At 31.7% G+C, this 14798-nt stretch overlaps 1 protein-coding gene across 1 annotated transcript in view; it reads right to left on the reverse strand.

The window, feature by feature from the left end:
- Positions 1-142: 142 nt before the first annotated feature.
- LOC143195016 (uncharacterized) overlaps positions 143-14798 on the reverse strand; it is a 164862-nt gene continuing 150206 nt past the window's right edge. The window contains exons 3-9 of the mRNA XM_076401848.1: positions 5945-6077; positions 5365-5569; positions 4980-5311; positions 4780-4925; positions 4103-4317; positions 1970-2287; positions 143-749 (exon numbers count right to left, since the gene is read on the reverse strand). Coding sequence (XP_076257963.1) covers positions 596-749; positions 1970-2287; positions 4103-4317; positions 4780-4925; positions 4980-5311; positions 5365-5569; positions 5945-6077 — 1503 coding nt within the window. The 3' untranslated portion in view covers positions 143-595. The remainder of the gene's footprint in view (positions 750-1969; positions 2288-4102; positions 4318-4779; positions 4926-4979; positions 5312-5364; positions 5570-5944; positions 6078-14798) is intronic.

The raw sequence follows: 14798 nt of genomic DNA on the forward strand, positions 1-14798 counted from the left end.
CGATAATAGTAATAAATTAATCAACCAACCATGGATAAGAAAAGGAGTGTCATGTTTTCTGATATTATGAATTTAGGCTTACTTGGAAAATGGAAATACTATATAAATGGGGGGTATATATTCGTATAAACAAAACCATAACATATCTTAAAAATAATAAACTTATATTTATATATAAAAAATCATATACACATAAAGGTCTCTAAAAATAAAACACGAAAATGGATTATAGATCCATCTTGGTCAATCAAACGTTAAATATACAGGACTCTAAACTAGGCCTAATTTAACAATAAATAATAAAATTTATTCCGGATTAAACAAAAATCACAATATGTCCGTATAATTCACTAGAATAGAAATGTTTTAATATGCTTTAAACTAATCTAACGTAGATTTACAAGCTAATGCATTGTACCAAATCTTCTACCACACTTTTAACTTAACATGTAGATCGTGGCTCTACATAAGAAAAAGTATGCGACTGCTTCGTTTTTAATTACTATATCTTTGTACAACAGAACTTACTAAATAGTTTCAACCACTGGCAAGATATAGCACAAAAATATTCGATTATTGTGTCTTTAGTGTAAAATTACAGTTCAATAGTGTGAATTATTTCTGCGTTGAGAATCTGATCACTGTCTAGATTTGATTTTTCGACGTCTATCATGCTGTCCAGCTCTCTCTCCAAAGATTGACATCTCCTGTACATCTGCACATAATTCCTTTGTAATTGACGTTGATACCTGCAAGTTATACATCATAAAATAAATATGGGATATATTATGGGTTGGGTAAAATGTAGCTTCAGTTTTTATCGTGTTTTTTTGTTTATTTTTTTTTAAAATCTTATTTTATTTTTATTTTATTTTTTTAAAATTTTATTTTATTTTTATTTTATTTTTTTAAAATTCGAAGACTAATCAATAATTTGGTGCCGTTTCGAGCGAAGTTTCTTTAATTTGTAAAATCATTGTATAGTGATACAACATTGAATATGTATATTGAACGACTGGTTGCATTATAGCAGTAATAAAGTCAAAAAATGTCTGATAATTATCAATTTTAATATATCAGCTTACTCTTGATGTTATGTACTACATAAAATGTATGGATTTGCATGGAGTTAGCATGATCTGTTTGCTTTATCAGAAAAAATACCAAGCAACCTCTCACCTCTTATAAAAAAACTGTCTTTCCGGCCTCAAGAAAAGTTCTACGAAAATAATCCGGTAACACTCCCATCTAAAAGTTTAGATATTTGGGCCACCATTATTATTATTTAAAACCATGGAATAGAAAAACTCAACCAATTGCTGAATTCTATTCTCTACATCAAATTCAACATGGAAAGGATAATAACTAGGATGTCAGGTTTACAGGAAACCAACATACAGTCATATGCTTTTAGTCTACATCTACAGTCTAGTCTACATCAAGCCATCACCCATCCCAAAAACTATCTATCTTAAATGCTTTAATCTACAAGGCTATTTTGGAAGAAATAATTTTGAGATTTATAAACATTAAAATAACTTCAACAAAGACAAAGGCTATGTAATCCTCTCTACTTTTAATTATTCAACAAAGCATGAAACAATAAGGTCGATATCGGTTGGTCATTCAGTGCTATATGCACTGGATGAACCTGTCATATTGAATAACGTTATTAGAAGGGCTTTAGTATCACACTTTCCGCCCTGAACATGCAAAATGTAAAGATTGCGAAACGTCGGTTATTGTCAGTCACTAAGCACGGGTCTGATCTGAAAGCCAATAGTTATAAAACCGCGTAAATCTCAACTCAAAAAATTCATGTGGGTTTAGGTACATGGAAGTGCGAGTTAAACGACAAGACCTACCTCAACAACCGTATATATCTGACATTGCTCTTTTGGATTATTATTTACAGTATATCTCAATTTTTACACAAAAACCGTCAATATTCCTTATTACTCAACCTCACCTCAAAACCTTTTCCTTCTCCTGAGCCCAAACTAATTTCTCCCTCTCAAACTCCTTATTCTTCAACTCCAGCTCTTTTTTCAGTCTTCCCACTTCGTTGTCGCCATTGAAGTTTTCGATGTATTCTCCGTTCAGTTTCTGTATTTCGAGGTCCTCTAGGGATATGCTGTCGTCCGAGTTATCATTCTGGAGATTCTGAGACCTCAGGAAACGACCTGGCTGGACGTTGCTGTAGTCGTTCAGCGACAAGTCGGACAGTTCTTCGCGTAGTTCCTTGATTTCTGCTTTCAGGCGTTCAGTTTCTGTTATATCCTCGTATCTATAATCGTAAAATGCATTATGAGCTATTTTTCAATTTAATATTAGTGTAGTATTTAGTGACACTGTAGTAGTATGATATTAGTTATAATGTAGAACACAAAATGTATATTAAGTATTTGGGATCTGTTATACAGGAGAAGTAATCGACCAAGCAGCAAGAACTTTCTTCTCACTTTTCTCTAAGATGGTGAGTGTAAAAAGAAGAAATATTGGAATTATGCAATATTGCTACCTTCTTGTATGACTCCAATGTGTACACAGAATTACAGTTTGACATCTGTAAGCCTTAATAATGCTTAAATCAAATTATGTGTGCTTCTCATTGAATTTGTGTTATGGTAGCTGATGGACAAAAAACGCAATGAGCAGGTAATGCATCAAAAAAATAGAGGGCGACGAGAAACTAAGGATACAAGCACTATTCGAGGCCAGATTGATTGTGATCAATTTTCAACAGTGCGAGATTTGTTGAAATGCTGCGATACCAATAGCGCGTATTGGTTTAAAAGTAAAAAATCAGTCTATGCATTGATTGTGAAGAAAAAATTCGGCTCTTAGAGAAACCATGAATGCGACTTTCTCCTGATATGTTCTTGTAGTCAATTAAATGCTAATCGTTAACAGAATTAATCTAGATTCAAAACCTAAAAGCTTCACATCAACTTCAAAAGTTTAGCATTTATCAAATTAGCTTCAACATTATATACATCAAATGTTAACCACACAAAATTGATTGATTAATTTATTCACGTACTCATTAATTTATTGTATTTTTTTCCCGAACTCGAACTGGTGATATGCAAACTTATTGGACAAGCTAATATTAAATATGATAATTTCTAACGTCATTGTTCCTTTGTTGAATGTGATGGAAAACAAACGTTGTTAATTTCAAATTTTTAATAATGATTTGTGAACCATGAATTGTAGAATAGTTATAGTACAATCAAAATAAAAAAGGGAACGATTCAAAAAGAGCAAATAAAACGCAGACTACATTATCTGAAAGAAGTATTAAAAGACTGCTTAATAAAATATTATTTAAAAGAGAAAAAGTCTATCATATTACATTGAATTGTAACCGATATTTAAAACTAGGACTAGTTTGATTTCATATCAATCTATTAATTATAGGTAGGATACTGTATTCCTCTGTAATCTGCTCTGAAGAAAGAAAGGAAGAAACATGACAGAAAAATAAAAAAAAATTCGTTTCCGATTAAATTGCTCACTAAAATTGGAGACTCTGGCATAATTCTGCAAAGGATTCTATTGTTGAGTATGCTAAAAGTTCTACGAGAAATCGATTTGAAGAGAATGATGATAAAATTTATGTATTTGTTGTTGTTGAGTCTAAAGAATAGCAGTCATCTTTGGTCAAAGCAGAGTTATTGATATTTATATTGATATATTTTGATATATCAGAGCTATTGATATTTTTTTTTCATTCATTCATAAGTGAACATGAGTAGTAATATATCTGCAATAGTCGTCTATTATCATAATTCTTCATGACTTATCCTAATCATCTACCTTCACACCAAAATAATGAGAAAAAGTTGTTTCACCACAATGTACATTTACATTTCTATGGCGTGTTAATGTCTCACATTTTACTCAGCTAAAATTAGACATTCTGCACCAATTATAACAAAAATACTATGAAATTCACTTTTACAGCTTTTACTTTTAATATCTTTAGCTAAAATCTCCACATAGCTAGATAGATTTGTGTCTTGATAGTTAACAAATTGTGTGATTACCATTAACTATTGTATTACAAAATTCCCCGAAAATATTATATAATTCTCACCTGGTTTTATCAATGCTTTCGATGGACTCATATTTCTTCAACTGACACCTGAGACTTTCAATTTCCATTCTCATGTCGGACATTTCTGTATCCTTCTCGGCATTTTCGGCTCTCTGTTTGCCGAGCTCATCATCCAGCTCATCAAATTGTTGCTGTAGTTCCCTGTAATCTGTTCTGAGCTGCATCATCTCCTGACATTTAACGGTTTGCTCGGACTGAAATCAATTAATTAAAGATAAAGTTTGACGTTATATTAAATCGTAATCATACAATCATGCGATGCCACAAAGTACAAAGTACACATGCGAGGTCACACACTAAACTCAGAAATTACTAAATCATGCTTTTGATCACTGATGCACATTAAAGCTTGGAATATTTATATTGGGTGTATACAAATATTGATGAACGATATCTATTGGTCAAAATGAAGAATATCAAAAGTTTCCAGTCTTGGTTTCATTGATTTAAAAATTGTGATTTTGGTTCAATCGCATGGAAGAACAAAAACGTTCGGAGATGAATTCCAAGACAAGGAGACAACTTAATAGTTGATGAATCAACTGTTCTCAGGCGTTTACATGCTTTGGGAAAGATCCAAAAAGGAGAAAAAAAAGAGGCTATCACACTTTTTGAAAAAATAAAAACATCAATATATCGATATTTTTTCTACATACCTGGCATTCCTTTAACTGGGTTTTTAGCAAAGACATTTCACCGGTTTTTTGGCAAAGACCCCATTCGGTATCCTCTAGTCTGCTCCTTAAAGCAGTGACTTCTTGTTTCAATTTATCATTTTGGAAGTTGGCCCTTTGAAGTTCTCCTAGAATAACAGATGTTGATTACTAAAAAATGTAATTTTCCAAAAACATCATACCCATGAGTCTCTTTTTGTCTTGGTTCAGCTGATAGGATTGCATCATAAGCATTTGTTCCAGTTTCATAGCCTTCTGAGCGCTGGCTCGTAATCGGCTTTCGTGCACGGTCTTGAGTCTATGTAATTCGCGCTCCCAGACCTTCTCTTTTTCCTGGTACACCCTGAAGATGACCTGTTCGTTGTGTTCCATGGTCTGCCTGAGATACGCCAGCTCCGAGTCTCGATCCCGCAAAGCCGCCTCGAGCTCAGATACTCCAGAATCACTGGGCGAGGGAGTTAGATCGAGGAGGCTTCCAACATTGGAAGTGGACAGTCTGTAGCAATCTTTGTTTCTAAAAATAATAGTTCTTTACTAACGGAATAAAAGTGATAGCTTAAAACTTACAACAGTGATACGTCGGGGGTATTGCGAGGACTTTTCCTGACATTCTCCAAGCTGTCATAGTTGATCAGTTTATGGCTGTGAGGTATAGATGGCAGCGAGCTCATAGCTAGAGGCGGTGATGAGTTCGTAGATGTACACGAGGAACGTATTTTCCTGTCCAGTGAGTAGTTTTGGTTGATGGGTGGCTTGTGTAGATCACTTGTGCCTACGATGAAAATTATTTTATAATTTAAATCCACCATTATTTTAGGAGTGTTACTATTTATATTTTCAGCCTTCGAATTTCCCAATTCAAGTAATGTTAGACTTCATCTGACGTTTTTAGTAGAAAGTTGACCTTTATACCCACCATGAGAGTACCAATAATATATTGTGTAAACATTTAGCTGTGAAAATGTTATCCGCGTTGGATCCTGCATAATTTGACAAAAGTTGTCTCAATCGGGATGGAAAAAGTGTTAATAAAATTTGTTCAAGCACAAAGTTCAAGTCACTTTCGTTAGTAAATTACTGTCATTTTATTATCAGGCTCAAAATATAAATAGAAAACCTTGTGTAAAATGGAACTATATCGACTTACTGCCATATAAGGTGAGTCTGGAACCCGGCCTGGTTAAAATGGGTGTCGAGCTGTATCTATCGCTAAATCTCGATGATGGGGTCATGTTTGGTACCGAGGGCTTAAAAGCTATAGGACGTATAACCACTTTACCCTGGAAAGAAAAAAATATTAGTTTGTTTATTAATTTAAATTTTCTAAACACATTTCCTAACTTATATGTTTAATTATATAATTAAAGTACATGACTCAAGAAGCCTCTAATAGAAAACCATATTTTTGACGAAATTTAATTGTGTTTATTAATATACCGCCAAGAGTAATACATTCGGTTCAGCTTTCTTTATGTTTTTTTTAATTTTTCAAAAAGGATTTGTCTTTGCTTCATTTTTGCTAGGCTTCAACTTCTTTATAATATACCCTTCAACATGTAAGGCATGGAGCTTTCTATTGAGGTCTGCAAATAGCCAGAAATCACTGTCAGTTATATCTGGACTATAACATGGGTGACAAAGCAATTTGAAGTTCTACGTTCGGTTAATTTGACCACTATTTCGGTCGAGTGGTGAGACGGTCTATTGTTATCCATTATTTTCACATATGTCGTTTGAATAGTGGCTATTTCTAGATAGTTCCAGTCGGTATTCGGTAAACTTCGGCAGTTTGGCATTTAAAAACGATCAAGAGGTAGAATCCAAAACTACGATAGCCATTTTTATAAGTCCTATTACTGGTAAGGGCTCTAGTAGCTTTTGACTGTTTGTATCATATTTTCATTCAGGTGTGTTCCTATTCAATTTTTATTTTTATTTTATAAATAGGACTTAATTCAATACCATATCCATCATATTTTAGGCATAACTAATCGTGACAAAGTATATATTCATATAAAAATTACTTGGTATCCTTTATATGAGCGTACTTTATTAAGATCACAGTTCGTTGATTATATAGTTATTCACAACATAAAAATTTAAAGTTTCATTATCAATAAGTATTAATATCAATAATTAATAATTAATAATTAAATTATCACTTTAGAAGTATTCAAAATTCCAAAATAGTATTAAAATAAATTTTCATTTTCCGTCTGATGTAATACTGATAGAAAAGTGAAGGGAATGTGGAATAAAATACATTAAAGCACACGAAGGACATGAAAATGACTTGGATAAGATATTTCTATTCAAATCAGATAGAAATATTATTGAACAATTCCGCAAGTGTTGAAACATGGATAAATGAAGTGATAATGAATGAAGTGAAATGAAATACAAATTTTAATAGTAAGGTAATATATTTTGGTGGATTAGACCAAAGGGGAACATCTTGTGGGTGAAAAAGAGTTTATGGCATATTTTTCATGGAAGTATCGCTTTGGTTTCTTATTGTAGTATTTATAAATTTATATGTCAATTATATTTGTTATCTTAGATATTATTTTATTGTTCTATTTTTCTTTTAAAGTTAATTTGTTTATAAAATTTTCCTATCTTATTTATTGTATTATAGGTGATGAAAACTTAACTAAAAACTTGAATTTCAAAGAAAATGTTATAATTCAGAAAAACTGACAACGTCGCGTGTTATGAGTTTCAAGAACTAGACTCTTGTCGTCTGAGGGTTAAAACTATTGGGTTAAGTTTAAGATAGGTGGTGACTCCATTTGTATGTCATGCTCGGGGCTTAAATTAAATGATATATATGGGTGTAGAGAAATATATTGTTATATATTCAAATATTCTATTATTATATTTATACGTTTATACATTTATTTATAAATGAAACAATGGTAGTTATCTCCTCAGTATTTGGCCTCGGAAAAATCCTTCGTTTTTTGATCTAATTTATTAATCAGAATATTTGCTGCTCGTATGTCTGCTTGTAAGTTTATTTTATTATTAAAATGTATTCTTTGAACGAATTAAACGTTATAAAATGTTTTATATTTTATAGGGAGTAATATTACCTACCCATTTATCTTCGAAAAGGCTACGAATGAATTCTAATACCTAATATGTTTTTTTGTTTTTAATTTTATCATATTTCGCTACATAATAGTTTAGAAAGGGCAGTGGTAATTAATATAGTAGAACTTTGTTTATTTATTCACACAGCAAAAATTCATTCATCTAAAGATAAAGGCACCTGCAACTTAAAATCTGAAAGTCATTGTAGAGAAATATGTATTTGAAAATATGTTTAGTAAAATTTTGAATAAAAAACTATGGATCGGTGTTTTTGGAACGCATTGTATATTTTTGGATATCATATCATATCAAAAGAATTCAAAGTTAGTAGATATAACTAAAAACAGTTAGATGAAAACTAAAAGTATAATGAATTTAATGTAAAAGTCTGAAAATTAGTGAAAAAACAGTATACAGATACAGGTTACAATAAAATAGAATTGAACTTTCTCCATGTAAATATTGCAGGAAGACTAAAATTAGTGAAAATTTTACTGTAAATTACTTTTCCTAGAGAGAAGATGTGAAGAAATTAATTATATTCCTTTAATTTGCGTGTTTACCGCACATAATTGCTTGGAGACTAACAGCGTTATCCAAATACCAAATATCCAAATTACAGGTTAGAAGAATAAACCTATTTTAACAACCGCTTGTTTATATCTACGTATATTAACATTCTTTTATTAATGAATGTAATAGTTCATACATACTAGGCTATTAGGGTATTAGGGAACTTATCCGTAGTAGCTGTTACCAATTTGTTTGATAGAAATACTACCTCGGAATATATCTCGGTTAAACTGGAAACATCACGTTAGACAAAAAGCAGAGCAGGTTAAACTCAAAGTCAAGCAATGGTACTGGTTAGTCGGAAGATACTCTCAACCTGATCTAAAATCAAAGAGATTGGTTTATCAGACATCAATTTTAAAGCCTATTTGGACCTAAGGGATGCAAATATGGGGTTGCACTAAAACATCAAATCAACTGGTAATCCAACGCACCAAAAACAAAGTTTTACGATTAATTAACAATGCTTATCGCTACGTAACCAACGAAGAGCTCCACTATGATCTCGGAATCAAATGGATACGCGAAAAGATCCAAGATTTCGCACTAAAACGTGAAACAAGGTTGCTAAATCACAGCAACGTGGAAGTAATACAGCTATTGGATAACGCGCAAGAAACCAGAAGATTGAAGCGAAGCAAACCGCACGAACTAGTTTAGTGTATAAGTGCAATTTTAACTTTAGCTTAAGTATTTAGCTTAAGGATTAGTTTTATTATATTATATTATATTGGAAAATACATACTGATGTATTAATCCCGTACACGCTTTGCTTGTATATTAATGCAAGTATAATCGAATATAAGATGTAATTAATAAAAAAAACTCATGTGTTTGGTGTCATTGTTAGTGAATTCTGCTCTATATAAATCACTGTATTTATTGCAATTATCAAATAAATCTAATTTAGTCGTGAAATATTGGTTATATTTTTATGAAAGATAAAAACCATTGAATTTTTCGTCTTACTGTTGAATATATAGCTGTTCGAACTTATTATACAGAAAAGAATTTGTAATTAAAGTAACACAATATGGTTTGAATTATCCATATTAATAATTTGCCTCATAAATAGAAATAATACACATATATTAGTTATATGTATGTTGTATACAATCTAATGTTTGTTACGATATAATATACTTTTTGATGAAGAGGCCTAGTGAAGAGGATTGCGCTTACTAGATCATACCAATAAAAAATCGCAATATTTTTGTTTAATACATAGTTTTTTTCAGTTAATTGATGGAACAATATAAACTAGTGTTATGTATAGTCGAAATATTGTGATAATCGTTATGAACGAAAAAAAACCGTTCAATCGAAACATTTACTATAAGTGAAATCAGCAATATACAATGTATAAGGCGGTTAAATCTATTTTTATCAGCGATATTTATTGGCATCATTGGTTTATTTATCATTTTATTCAGTGTATATAGACGATAATCATGGAAAACCCAAATTGTATTTTCACATTCACTGCTGTTTGATTTGAAAAAATCTGTTGTCAAAGCTTATCTGGTCCTGGTGACACCGGTCTTTTATATTTCAATTGTCTATTTGGGTTTCAATGATTTCAAAGTGTTAATTTTGATGTCAATAACCAAAAACGGCGTGGGTGATCAAAATAGTTCCAAGATAATTAATTGAAAGACTTAATAGTGGAAAACCCAGCTCAAACGCATAAAAACCTTTCTGATAGCTTAGTTTTTTAACTAACTGAAACCTGTTTCTAAATGCAACGAGAAAAAGCCGAAAGAGAGAAAGGACGGAAAAACCTCTCAAAATACTTTCAGGCATTACAGAGTGAAAATAACACGAATTTACTAAAAATTTTACTTCAAACAGTTTTCAAAACAATATAGTGGTTTTATTGCTTGTTAGACAAACATTTCAGTATAGCAAAACATTTTCTGTGATGTATTTCGAGTGGGATGAAAACAGAAAAGTTATTAACATCCACACTGAAATGATATATTCAGGGCCATAAAGTATTGCTGTGCATATTGTGGGATTACAGCAAGGTGTTGTATATTACGAGCTGCTAAAACCGAATGAAACTGTTACTTCTGATGTCTACCGACGTCAATTGAATAAATTGAACAACATATTGTTAACAGAAGATTAGTAATAGCAAGTAACAGACGCAGTTAGTCATCTTAACTCTGGCATCAAGATTCGGCTATACGATTCAAGAGTTATGAAGGATATTCTATTGGTATGAATGAGAATTGAGTATACTTGCTTCATCCGGGTTTTATTTCTCTTTTCTCCAATATCTCGCTAATACCTTCGTACCAGGTTTGCTTAGGTCATTGTCTGGTGTTTCTTCTCTCCGCCCTTAATTCTTCGCCCATACGTTGTAAACAGCCTCACCACTGAATGTCTCTCTTAAATATACTTCTCTAACGGTCCTATACTTTAGGTCATTTCTTATTTACATTTTTAGCTTCTTTGTCCATTTGTTGTTATTCTTCTTAGTCCTTTAAGTATCCATGTCTCGCCTAGCAAAAATCCGAATGGATTTAGATATCGTATTGTACTACTGTGTCCTACTTGTTTTGTTACTCTTCATGGTGGTATAGATTCATAGCTTTTTCAATTTTGGTATTAATTATCTTTATTTGATAATTATTTTCAATTTGCATTCGCAGATGCAAAAAATATATATCTTTATTTTTTCAATAAGCGATTTTTAATTTTTTCTGGTTCTCCTAACTCTATAGCGTTCATTTTGCTTTAATTCACTATCTTGCCATATCCTATCTTAACCATATTTTCTTATATTTTCTTTTTCTATAGGAGGCCTGGACTATCACTTGACATCAGTACATGAGCTGGGCAAAAGCTTTTTTCGAAATATCAATTTCTTTCATATTCTTTATCCTATGTGCAGTTCTGTGTTTTCGATCTGATATTTCATTGTTATTTCCTGATATTTACGCTAACAGTTAATCATAAAATATCTAAACAATGTAAATAGTTTCTCCCTCTAGAAAATTGCAAAAAAGCCATACAAATATTACTTATATTGAATATTTTAAGATATCGATGCATACAGCAAAAAGCCCCAGACATCCGAGTACTGCAAGCACAGTTTTTGCGGCGCTCTTCGACAAGAACACTTATTTTATCTTCTGGAAGAAAAATAAATGAGAAGCGAGCTCTGCCCGAGCGAGAGCGGGACCCGGCGATTATTACGGGGCGTCGTAGCCTGAAGACACGCACAAAAGGAAGTAAACGAAACGTCCGCAAAAAGATTTACGATTTAAGGACGGTCTCTGACGAACGAAATGCGATTTTGTCGGCTCGCAAGCCGACTTAACGTGTTCATAACTCGACATTCTTTGGTTCTCGCTGCGTATCCGCACCAAAAGAAGAACAAGGATAATGACAATTTGCGAAAGCTTCACATTGAATTGAGATATTACCCCTCGAGTCCTTTCACTTTCCCGAAGATGTCAATGTAATAGATTGCCTAATAAGTCCCCGAGTAAAACGTAGCAATTTGTTTACTTATATACCAAGTGCTTCATATGTATTCTCCTTCTGTAAATTGCTTATCATCGTTTTTTTATGAAGTATTTTAGGGTAGTACTTTGTATGTAATTGACTGTGTTCGAATATTAGGTATCGATACAAATTGGAAGTCAACTAGTTGGAATTGAGGTGTAAATATGAGACCAGTTAAATGTGAGTATCTACTTATAGGGCGATGTTCCTTTTCAAGTATTTATTTATAAGCGTTATAATGTTTTACGTTTTCGTTTAAATTGAAATACGAACCTATCCAGTGGTGGTGAATCCATTCAGATGTCGTATTCTTCAATTAAAATTGTTAAATAAAATAAAGTGTGTCTTCATCACTATAATATACATTCTTTTCTTTAATATATACATATTATTTTCACAGTTCTTTTCATTAAAATATATCAAATTAATCGTTTCTCACTATACCGAATCATCTCTAGTTTCTTTTCCTTTCGGGTATGATTTTATTATTTGATTTATTCTAACGATCTAAAAATTATTGAATATATATTTTATTTCATGCTATTTTACCATATTTTCAATTAATTGTATTTTCACTTCATCCAATCCTACTCCTCATGCATACAACCACCTTGTTTTATTTTTTTTTAAAATTCTTTTGTTGTCCATTATTTTGCTCTTGCTTTGATTATTTTGTAATTACTCTTAGTTACCAGGTGCTTGCGTATATTTTTATTTTTAAAAGGCCCTTGTTTATTACACCTTTTTCCCATCTTTCTAGAAACATGGCAATACTGCGTCAAAAGAACGATGTTGGTTTGACAGCGATCTATTTTTTGCATTGGACTGAACAAGGGACAATTAAAAGGCACTGTGTTTGGTGAGTACGCTAGTTGCGGAAGAAGTGGTGCTATTTGAGCTGCGACATTCCACCCTTCGCAATTATTTGAGAGTACAACTTTGCATTTTATTACTCGTTATTGCTGGTGTTTGTTGCAATAATGCGTTGTTAAATTAGTTACGTATTAATAGTCGTTAGTTATTGACGTCGCAAATGTCCGCCGTAAACCGTTTCATTCAGTTTTAGTAGCTTGTAACACACTAATGACACTTGCTGATCCCACTCTATACACAGCAAAACTTTATGGCCATGAATATTCGTTCTCACGGACTAACTCATATCTTGAAACGGTTCAAAATGGCATCTCCAGTGAATTCGAATGATACTCATTCATTCAAATGTTATGCTAAAAGTTATTTTGTAAGTCATTATCTTCAATATTTTTGTCCTACATATAGTCCTTTGGCATCGACATCAAAATCACCACTTTTGACACCAAAATTACCAATCAAAATTGGGAATTAGACTATGACGGAGCAGAATCTTCATAAGTTTGGATGGGATTCAATAGCAAAGTTGTTTAAATCAAACAAAATTATTGAATATAGTAGATCCGATTTTGAGCGATCTATGATTAGCGTTTGTATACTCACTGAAAACTCAATAATAATGGAAATGATAAACTGTTATTTTATATAGAAGTATATCAAAATCGTCGAATTTAACAGTTAGGTTAGATTATTACACTAATACTTTGCATTTTCGAACACCTAATAGTACTATTTTTCTTAGTTTAATTAATGACACTAAAGGTTCTTTGTTATCATAATTTTGTTTTCATTTCCATCATCTGATACTATATCCCCAAGGTACCTAAACTTGTCTTTTTTTAAATTCCAGTTTCTACCTAACATTTTCTATTCTTCTATTTATTCTTAATCTTTATCGTAACCAACATATTTCTAAAATTAACAAATATAACCAACAACCTTTTTATCCACCTATTGTCCATTATTTTAGCTATATATCCTAAGTTCCTGCTTGTTGATATGAATTTTAAAACTAACTCCAAGCATAAGTACCTCTATCTAGCGTTGTGCGATCTTATCTTCCTTATCTTTTTAAAAATTAAAACTTGGGGTCAAATATTTAATTTTTATGATATACTTTTAAAGAATTATTTACAAACAGTTGTTATATTTAGGAGGAATATTCAAACAATCAATAATGTGCTGAAAAGATAGAAAAGATAGAGAATGAACTAGTGTAAAGCTAGCTGCTACGGCCATTAAACAGAAAGAGATCTTCTTCATTAATTGAAAATTGTATTGAAACAATACACACACACACACATATATATATATATATATATATATATATATATATATATATATATATATATATATATATATATATATATATATATATATATATATATATATATATATATATAGTAGTTCAACATTTAACAATGCTCAGTTCTACGCCACAAAACAACAACATTATCGCCAACATTCTAAATGCATCAAGGATTACACGATTTATATCCCCCAAAATTGATATGTCAACTGTTCTTCACCTCGTAACTTTTGGAAGCAACAAACAATTACAACGTTGTCCGTAAAAATAAACAAAACTCAAATCGAAGACGACGATTAATTACGCCATTAAAAATGCACCAGCTCGCTTCGCAGTTATAAATCACACGCACCACCTTCAACAACATCGAGTCGGCGGTATTTAATTAATGCAGTCTTTGTTGGAGAATCAGCCATGGAACTTAAGTATACTCAAACTGACATTGGAGCTACTTTTTGGTTTTTCACTCTTTACATAATCAGCCTCATTTTCTTGTTTTCTCTTGAATATCATATCACTTAAATAGCACGAAAAATATATGCAGTCTATTCAAAACAGTAGTGAGGCACGTCATCAATATGTGCTTGTTGAAAGTTATATATTCGTTTTACAATCAGATAATATTTTCCTTCTCATT

This window comes from Rhynchophorus ferrugineus, unplaced genomic scaffold (assembly GCF_030347505.1).
Source record: "Rhynchophorus ferrugineus isolate W39M unplaced genomic scaffold, kcgeb_rfMv2 rfM4, whole genome shotgun sequence".
In the NCBI taxonomy this organism is placed as follows: domain Eukaryota; kingdom Metazoa; phylum Arthropoda; class Insecta; order Coleoptera; family Curculionidae; genus Rhynchophorus; species Rhynchophorus ferrugineus.